The following is a 10,259-nucleotide window of genomic DNA, read 5'->3' on the forward strand; positions in this document are numbered from 1 at the left end:
GATTTTTTTAGCTTTTATATTTAGTCCAAAATAAATGATTTTCTACACGATCAAGAAGGTATTTTGTTTCTTCATATTTACCTTATTTGAATAAGTGAGCTTTTACCTAACTAAAAAATCATATTAAATAAGTACTATTTAATTAAGTGTAGTTTAGTAACACACATTTTACTTTTTAGGGACTTGAGTGAATTTCTTAAGGGTTGCGCACAAACTAAAAAACAATATAATATGAATCGGTGGGCGTAGATGGTTTAACTCAACAAAAGAAAATGAAGGATCTGTTTAGCTAGCTTTTAGATAATCAAAGATTTACACAAGAAAATGAGGCAATAAATTATAAGCCTTGGTTTTAATTTTGGTGGACAGCTAGATCTCCCAAGTTGAAATTTGGAGAATTGGAAGACAGTTCAAATTTCACGCCCAAAATGGATACCAACCCCACTTTATTTCTATATATACCTAATTCCTCTCTTTGAAACTATGAGCTCATGAATTTCACCTTCCTCATTAAACACATTCATATTCAAACAAAAAGATAGTAAAAAGAAAAAGGTTGAGCTGTACACTTTGTACATCTTGGAAATAATTTGTGGGATTTGATGGACCACGTTAAGGTTCAAAGTACTGAATTTGGCCTTTTTTTCATTTGAAGCATGTGATTGATGTGAGTATGAAGATCTTACAAACTTTTTGGATCTTAATTATTTAGGTACATAAAGAGATACGTGGACAAAAATGTCCTCCACATCATTGTCGAGAAAGATTGTTTTATATTGGATATAACTTATAAGGGTGTGGCCTAACGGACTGTGTGAAGTAGATAAAAATCATGGGATATCAAGGTTTAAATTCTAACTAAGATTAAAAATACTAGGCCGATTTTTCATATTTGCTTAAGTATCGATGGTCAAAGTTACCAGCCAAACCTTGATGGGGTGCCTCATATATATTTTTATTTGAAATCTATTTTCTTAACTTTTGAGATGCAAAGTCATCGACCATACTTTTATAATTGACTTCTTACTCAATTTTGGGGCCTAAAGCTTTGACGCATAAAGAATTTGCTTGACTTGCCTTACCCGTAGGCCGTCACCGGTAGAAGGTAGCAAGTAGCGATGATGCCAAAAATTTTACTAAGGGTGTTTAAGAAGAGAAGTAATATATATTAATAAAGAAAATAATTGACCACCTTTAGCTAAATGTAGCTCCGCCCAATTAGGTGTGTACATGGACCGGGTTGGTTCGAATTTTTCAAATACCAAATCAAACCAATTGAATCGGGTTTTTAAATCTATAAGCCAAGCCAAACTAACAAATTCGGGTTATTCACTCTCGATTTGTTGGGTTAGTGGGGTTTTCGTTTTTTTTTTTTTTTTTTTGTTTTTTTTTTTTTTTTGTTTTTTTTTGTGGTTCGATACTAAGTATCTTATAATAGCATTCGCTTGACCAAAAATAAGCATCTTACCCTTCTATTTCTAAATATGTTAAATGAAAAATGCGTGGTGAATTCATTGACTCATTAAATAAAAAAATTCATAACAGTTGAATCAAATAAGTATAGAACATGCATGTGATGTATAACTATAAGTCTATAACAATCAAACAAGATGTAGTAACAAACAACTTCAATGTTGTTACGAAAAAATGAGTTTTAGCTAGCTTTTAAACATTTACTCAAAAAGCCTATCACTAGATGAACAAAAGATTATAACTGAAACTTGCATTAAGAATTAATTATACACCACAGATACTAATTACAAGGAGGACCATACAAGAGGTATTTGTTAGAGGTTCTCGGTGGATAACATTCACAAAAATATTGGATGAAGCATTTCTACCCTTAGTCTAATTTTGTTTCTTGTCTGAGTTGTTTTGATGTAATAAAGGCTAGTTTTGATCACTGCTTGGCTATTATGCCATAGCAGTGTTTTGACATTGTACAGCAGTAGCTATTTGGTAATGAAAAGTCCCTTTTAATTGCCAAGAAAGAATTAATTATACAATCAGTTGTGGTATCAATTCTTAAAACGGGTGGTGCATCATGAACGAAGCTGACTAACCAATGCTTAAAGGTGATAAGGTTATAAAAATATTTATAAATATATATATATATATATATATATATAATCGGGTCGGTTTTGTCTCGATTTGACTTTTTTTAGTTAATACCAAACCTATTATGGTCGGGTTTTTTTCTCCAATATCAAACCAAACCACTTATCGGTTTTTTTTTTTTTTCCGATTTGTAGATTTGGTGCGGTTTGTCGGTTTTCTTTGTACAGCCCTACCGCCAATAATAGAATACACGGTAAAAAGGTTTAGGTGCGGAAGCCAATCCTTATATACACAACAAAACACAATATTACCTGGAAGAGACCTTTATGGCACTAGTAGAGACTGGAATTTTTTTTCTTAAACTTTGAATCAGTGCACCAAGTTTTGAATTTAAAAGAGTGGATTTAAGTGGTGTTCTAGAGAAAATATGTGCTTACTATATAGTTTCAGAAGAATTAGTATATTGGGGGGACTAACTATGATCTTTTGTTGTGTTTGTTATTCAGAAGTCAAATATATTTGCTTTTCTAAGAAACACGTTGCGTGTTTGATGCAGAAGCATTCTTTTCAAGAAAACAATTATTCAACCATATTTTGAGTGAAAATTTTGAATTGTCACCCACTGATTGCACCACCTCATTCGTTGTAATGATATTCTTTAAAATCTCGCTTAATTTTGTAGGACTAAGATCATTACCTAATCGTGTGAGAAGCACATGCTTTGTCCACTTCAAACAATTTTCTTTTTCTTAGTAATTAAATTTGAGCTTATCTTTTAACTTAATTAGTTGCATGAAATTTAAAAGAGTAGAAAGGCATCAAACTCATCAATCCTTTTTTGTATCAAGTACAGATGCTATGTACGATTTTGTTTCTAATTTCTATATTGACATGGTGTTCCTATTAATTATAACATGTTGATTTGTCTCTCCATATAATATATCATACTCATAACTGTGACCTATTCTTTAGGACTATGAACACAACATGTGTGATGTGCCCAGAATTATATATACATTGTTCCAGTTCAAAGAATGCATTAAACATGGCTAGACAGCTATTTTTTTTTTTCCAGAGAGAGTGAAACTCTATTTTAATTAAGAGAGAATAGAGTTATTAAGGGTTAATTTGGGTTATGGGTTTGGGTCGGGTCGGGTGGAGTGTTATTGCCATGTGGATTGAGAGGGAAAAAAAAAGTCCATGTGGATTTAATTAAATGACACGTCATATTTTGTTGGCAAAATATTAATTAGGTGACTTTTGAAGTGATAAGGGGAAAGCTAGATGACCTTATTGTTACAAAAAAGAAAAAAGAAAAATAAAGAAACATGACTTTGGGAGATCATTAGTCATAGTTGGGCGATCTTTTGTGTTATTACCTCTTCGAGGGTAAATGAATATGCTAATCAGGGTAAAAGATAGCTTAATGTTATCGGGTATATTTGAACCTAATACTTAATTTTGGCGCGAAACACAATTCTATGTGGAAAAAACCCACTAAAATTGCAACAAATACTCATAAATTTTTTAAAATATAATAGATTCAATGCTAAAACCTTAAAAGTTGAACTCATAAAATTTAAATTCTGAATCCTCCTGACCGTCAACAATTGATAGAAAATGCTTAGGCAAAACAGTAGGCCCGTTCTAACTTTTGATGGCTTATTTGATCAATTATATTTCTTACAAGTCAAAAGTGTTTTTTTTCCTTAAAAAAAAAAATATATATTAGAGAGTTAATGTGTTTGACCAAATTTTAAGGAAAAACAAAAAGTTTTTGCGTTATAGCATAAATTATTTTTCAAAAGCTAAAAAATACTTCTCCCATATACACTTTTAAAACATTAGTCGCACGTTCTAATATTGGTATAAGTATATTTTAAATTGATTAACTAAACACAAACCGATTTTCAAAAGTATTTTTTCAAGGAACTCTTATGGAGTAACAAAAAACACTTTTCAAAATAAACAGATTTTGCGAATTTGATCAAACACAATGGATGAGATCTTTTTTAGAAAAAGATCAAACATGCTAATACTAGATGTTCCAATTTAATGCCATTAATCTACCGTAGCTTCAGTCTAGAAGCTTTGAGTCACTTCCATATTGTTAGATATATACATCTATGCGATTAATACTATACCTACCTAAATTAAATTTGAAGCACCTGGTAGAACCCACGAGTATACTTTTTTTTTTCATTTCAAATAGGTATTTATATTATATGGTGGACAATTTTTTGAATTAACCTTGGATTTTTATAAAGAGTAATGCTTTATATGAAGAATTCATATTTTGTAAGTTATCTTACACCTTAAAAAAAGTACTTTGTTTCTTAGTTAAATTTTTATTGAATTAGAGGTTGCAAACAAATTGATAATTATTGAAGGATGAAATTAAGACATGAATTCAATATCTTAAGTTAAGAGGTTCGAGATAGCACTCCAGCGACATATCTTGTTAGTGATAACAATGACAATCAGCTACAAGTCTAATTTTTTTGTTTAAAAAAAAAAAAAAAAAAAAATTACAACTGTATAACTCGATCGAGCTGAGAACAATAAATATGTTTGTGCTTACAACGCTACTAATAATGCAAATCTACCCTCATCGAATTTTCTAGAAACACCTATTATATTCTACAATTCATACCTACCAAAAATATCTATAGGACTAAACTGTCCAAAAGAAAATATGATCCTAAATATCAATGAAGGACCAGTTATCATGTGTTATAACAGGCAGTAACATATTTTTGGGGCTAACTATAATTACATCATTCTCAATTGATTTTTAGATACTATATCCCTTTTTAATTTTTAGAATTTGGAGAAATTATCATTTGATGTATATTGAGTTCACTTTATCTTAAGTTTATGGCTATAAACTACCTACGAAATTTCTAAGAGAAGGAAGAGGATCTAATCTCATCTCATTAATTGTATAGATAAGAAATTCGGACGAATATTCGTTTGAACAAAAACACTACACTCTTTTAAATAAATTTAATTGCAAATCTTGAAAGTTGAAACATTGAATAGAGATCAAAGATGGAATATCCTGCATAATGGCTCTACGAGTATCGCAACAACTACACAAAGGGACGTTCTATTAAATTTCCCAAGTCTTCAAGTAGTTTATTATATCTTTGATATTTTCCCCAAAACACTCTTGGTTATTTGCTGAAATACTTTACGTACATTGGATAGTTGAGTGGTCAATTAATCTTATAGTTAGTTTAGTTTAAAGATTAATCATTGTCCTTATAACTCGGTGACAATATTTATTTTAAACAGTATTTATATTTATGAATTAAGTTTTTCTTTATATTCACATTGTGACTATCTTTTACATGTTAGATGTTGTTTATTTGTCTCTGACATGTTATCTATAGGTATTAAAAAATACAATGTATACATTTACTTTTGCAATGACTTTTAAGTGATCTTAAATAATTTGCCGATTGGATAAACTTAAATCTTACTTTCTCGGTTGCAAAATAATGACGAATTTAACAAGTCATATTACCTAGTTTCTTATGTGAATTAGAATGTTGATTCCTCAGTATTATTTTATTTTATATGATAGATCCTTGAATTTCAACCAAAAGAGAAGGGGGTTTTGAGGTGGGTTTTAGCGCTTAAAAAGACAAGAAGAAGAAGAGCTAGATCCCAATTATGTGGTTTTTTCATATCAATTCTAAATTTTATAGGAAGATTATTCAGTATTTCTGCTAGTGAAAAAAAGTATACGTAATTAAATAGTTTTTTTTTCAATCACACAATTAAATAGTTAAATTATGTACAAACTGACCTTTTTTTTTCTAAAAAAATATATTACATAGGGGGTAGGGGGAATGGAAAAAAGGGGAAGAATATTACAAGATGGGAAATCGAGCTCACCAATAATGTGAAAGATCAGATAGTCAATCAACTGAGCTACTAAGATTTCTCAATGTACAAACCGGCTCGAATAGCATTATTTTGTTATAGAAAAAAATGGGGAGCATTATTAAGAGGGGCAAAATGAACAAAAAGAGAGGACAAATTCCCTACTTTCAAAAAATATAGTCCACTAAGTACAACCGAGAAGCAAGTAGGAAAAAAAGAAAACGACTTTTTCAAAAATGAAAAAGATTAAAATTAAACGAAAAGACTCATTTTTTTTTTTTTTTTTGTTAATTAATGGAAAAGTCGAAGAAAAGCCTTAGGCGGTTTTTTATAATCAGTTACTTTTACTTTTAAAATGAGAAAAGACCCACGCTTTGCCTATATAAACCCAACGAATGGCTACTTATTTTCCTCCCCTCCTTCCTTCTCTTCTTTGCAAATATTATACACAAAAAACACTTTCACTGCAAAGATAAAGTCTCTTTGTGTATCTTCATTTTTTTCTCTCTGATCATCCCCATTTGATTCTTGGTACGTTACTCTATCTTGGTTTTATCCATTTTTTCTATAGCTTTTTTTTTTTTTTTTTTTTTTTTTTTTTTGCATACTGTTTGATATATTGCAGAAATCCTGGAATCCATTATGGATTTATTTTGATGTGCTTGGCACCAAAGAATGTCCATTTTGAACACATATTGGAGGGTCAAAATTAATTTTTTGAACCGTTAAACTAGTTAATTTTTTGAACCGTTAAACTAGTTTTGGTGAATGATTAACTTGTTTTTCCTCCTTGGTCTGCGTATTCCTACTCTCCCTGGACCCCATTTGTGGGATTACATTTCGTATATTGTTGTTTTCTCCATGTTCACTTTTTTTTTTTTTTGCATAATGATGGGGGAGAAATATTGAAAAATCTGGGATTTGTAATGGGTTTATTTTGATGTTTTTGACACCAAAGTGTGTCCATTTTGATGTGTATATTGTGGAGGATTGAAGTTAAAATTTTTGAAGCATTAAACTAGTTTTTGTTAATGATTGACTTGTCTTTCCTTCTAGGTTTCTCCATTTTTTCTATATGCTTTTTTGGCATAATGATGGGTGAGAAAATATTGAAACATCTATGCTTGGTAATGGTTTTTTTTTTTTTTTTTTTTTTTTTTTTGAAACCTAAGTATGTTCATTCTGATGTCTATGTTGGAGGATCGAAGTTAATTTTTTGACCGACTGATGTAGTTTTGGTTAAAATGATTTATATTTGATTGAAGAATGATGTTTTCTTGGAATTTGACTACCATTTTTATAATGCTAAAATTTATGATTGCTTTATATGAAACTTTGCTGATTCATGAATGTAACAGTTTCATTATCTTGAAGTTTGGTTACGTTTCGTTTTCTTCTTGGACTTTTGATGTTGCTCTGACTGACACCAAAATGAGAAATCTAAGGGGAAAGTTTCCTACTTTATTTCGTTACTTCCTTTTGATGTTTTAGTGTAGTCTACATCGTAAACAAATATGTATGTGATGTTAATTTCTTGGTTGATTTAAATGATGCTGTTAGCTTTTGTTTTTTCATTATTGTTCTAATGATTTGTACTTTGAAGAAACTTACATTTTCTATTTGAAGAACCTTTTTTTTTTTTTTTTTTTTCCTTCTGAATTCTGAGGGTCCAGGGTCCACTTCTATTGGTTTGACACAAAAATTAGGTTATGGTCTTATAGACTTGTGGCTTTGTTTTTATCAGAACTTTAAAAATTAGTGGGGACATATATAATACGTAATAGCCACTTTCTTTTGCTTGTAATAATCATATATGCTGATTTGTGAAACTCAATAATTGGGAAGCCATCATGAAGAAATATAGATTGAGACTTAGACTGAATTTTCAAATTAGTTTTGGTAAATTTAGATTATCTTGGTCAACTGTTCTTACGTATTTCACTCCTTTACTCAAGTTTCTTTAGGCCAAAATGGAATATGGGCATGTTCAGAGGTCAAAGTACGACTGTCTTCTTTTTGGTATGTTATCTTTTCCAGAAGAATTATTTATCAAATTCCATTTTTTCGTCAGTTCATCTATTATCTTTTGGCAAGTTTGATGATAAAGCATTTTGGTATATACAGATCTAGATGATACTCTTTATCCACTTAGTACTGGTTTGGCAACTAGTGTTCGCAAGAATATTGAAGGTATAGTTTAGATGTTCTTCAAATTTCTATTTCTTCCTCCGTCCTAATTTATATAACATTCTTTTCTTTAGTTGGTCCTAAAAAGAATGACACATTTTCAAAGGAGACGGAGAGAGTAGTATCATTTTCAAATGGTTAAATGGTACCTTAGTTTGGAATTAATGTGCTTCTGCAGATTATATGGTTGAAAAGCTTGGTATAGAACGAAGCAAAATTGCTGAATTGGGTAATTTACTGTACAAGAATTATGGAACTACAATGGCAGGCCTCAGGGTAAAGCTTCATTTTTTATTTTTATTTTTAACATCAAATTATGGTTATCCAAACAAAGTTTCATTCAGAAGTTTAACTAATTATGAGATATCTTGTTTATTTTTGGCAGGCAATCGGCTATGATTTCGACTATGATGAGTACCATAGGTGAATATTTGTAGCACTCAGTTGATATTAAACTCCCATTGTATTAGGTTATTGAACTTAATTTGCCAATTTGTTTTCTGCAGTTTTGTCCATGGTAGATTACCTTATGAAAATTTGAGGCCTGACCCTGTTCTGAGAAGTCTTTTGCTTAGCGTACCCATCCGCAAAGTTGTAAGTCCATAATCACAATCCATAAGCTTTTTGTTAACATTGGACCTTTTTCGTTTTTGGCGCGCTAGCCAAAATATACAAAAACTGTACACTGATTATGTATATTTTGTGTATAAAATGGTTATATTATGGCCATAGAAAAGTCGTTGGTTGAAGCATTATTCTAAATGTTCTTTTTTTTTTTTTTTGTTGTGTGTAATAGATCTTCACTAATGCTGATAAGGTCCATGCTATCAAAGTTCTGAGTAAACTTGGATTGGAAGATTGTTTTGAAGGGATACTATGCTTTGAGACACTGAATCCAATTCACAAGAGCACTCCATCAGATGACGAAGACGACATTGAGTTTGTTGGTTCAGCCACATTGGCCTCCAACGCTGCTGCTATTAACGGCACTGAGATCTTCGACATTATTGGACATTTTTCTCAACCTAAACCTGGATCAGTGTTGCCAAAGACACCAATTGTTTGCAAACCTTCAGAAGTTGCTATAGAACGGGCTTTAAAGATAGCCAACATCAACCCTCACAGAACAGTAAGAATTTTAACTGCTTTCACTCTTGAATCATAATACTTTAAGAATCACTGCTATATCTTAATGTACTTGTTGATTTTTTTTTTTTTTTTTTTTTTTTTTAAACCTTTTCAGCTTTTCTTTGAAGATAGTGTTCGTAACGTTCAAGCTGGCAAGCGTGTAGGTCTTGATACAGTATTGGTAAGTAGTATAATTCTCTGTTTCATTTTATGTGACACTCTTTTCTTTTTAGCCTATTCCACAGATAATGATACATCTCTGTGCATATCTGAAAATTTTAACTTTAGAACTTGGTATTTTACCATTAACGGAGACACTATATAACTCCCAAAGCGTGTTTAAGACAGCAAGTTCTGAGGTTGTTTTATGGTACGTGAGCCAAAGTTTATCTTTCTTAAACTATCTATACGTGAGCCAAAGTTTATCTTTCTTAAACTATGTATAGAGTCTAACACTAGCGTAATAAAATGAAAAGGAGGGAATGGTACTTAGTAGAGCAATCTTGAGGACTATCACCTCTTATTCTGTTGACTTGCTAATGTGTTGTTGCTGTTATTTCCAGGTTGGAAATTCCCAAAGAGTTGTAGGTGCAGATTATGCGTTAGAAAGTATCCACAACATAAGGGAAGCATTACCACAACTTTGGGAAGTTGACAGGCTGGCTGAAGTTAACTACTCTGGTGTTGCTGTCGAGACATCTGTCACAGCTTAGTATATCATCATCATGCATGTACTGCTGTAGTTGGGAGATTAAAAAAAATCAAGAATGATTATGGGAAGATCCAAATTTCCTGTCAAATTGATTTAAATGATGTAGATGTTTTGTTGTCATTATCAATTAAGTAGTAGTCTATTACTTCCTTTCAACTAGTGATCATCCAATCCACAAATCTTGTAAATAAACTCTCCCTTCTGTTTCTCCATTCTATTTTTATCAGTCTACCTTTCTATGATTATATAATAAAGTTGAATTATTATTATTCCAAAGGATAAA

The 10,259-nt window shown here is 31.0% G+C and overlaps 1 protein-coding gene across 2 annotated transcripts; it reads left to right on the top strand.

Annotated features, from left to right (window-relative positions):
- The first annotated feature begins 6,323 nt into the window (after positions 1 to 6,323).
- LOC132043477 (uncharacterized) lies at positions 6,324 to 10,259 on the top strand. Of its 2 annotated transcripts, none has more exons than XM_059433946.1 (9): positions 6,324 to 6,480; positions 7,905 to 7,968; positions 8,074 to 8,139; positions 8,315 to 8,412; positions 8,522 to 8,559; positions 8,643 to 8,730; positions 8,933 to 9,265; positions 9,380 to 9,445; positions 9,828 to 10,259. In XM_059433946.1, exons 2-9 carry the CDS (start codon positions 7,920 to 7,922, stop codon positions 9,975 to 9,977), a joined length of 888 nt encoding a protein of 295 aa, XP_059289929.1. In that variant the 5' UTR covers positions 6,324 to 6,480; positions 7,905 to 7,919; the 3' UTR covers positions 9,978 to 10,259. The 2 variants fall into 2 exon arrangements, with proteins under 2 accessions (XP_059289929.1, XP_059289930.1); XM_059433947.1 differs by having other exon boundaries at positions 6,346 to 6,480; positions 7,914 to 7,968.

This window comes from Lycium ferocissimum, unplaced genomic scaffold (assembly GCF_029784015.1).
Source record: "Lycium ferocissimum isolate CSIRO_LF1 unplaced genomic scaffold, AGI_CSIRO_Lferr_CH_V1 ctg2529, whole genome shotgun sequence".
In the NCBI taxonomy this organism is placed as follows: domain Eukaryota; kingdom Viridiplantae; phylum Streptophyta; class Magnoliopsida; order Solanales; family Solanaceae; genus Lycium; species Lycium ferocissimum.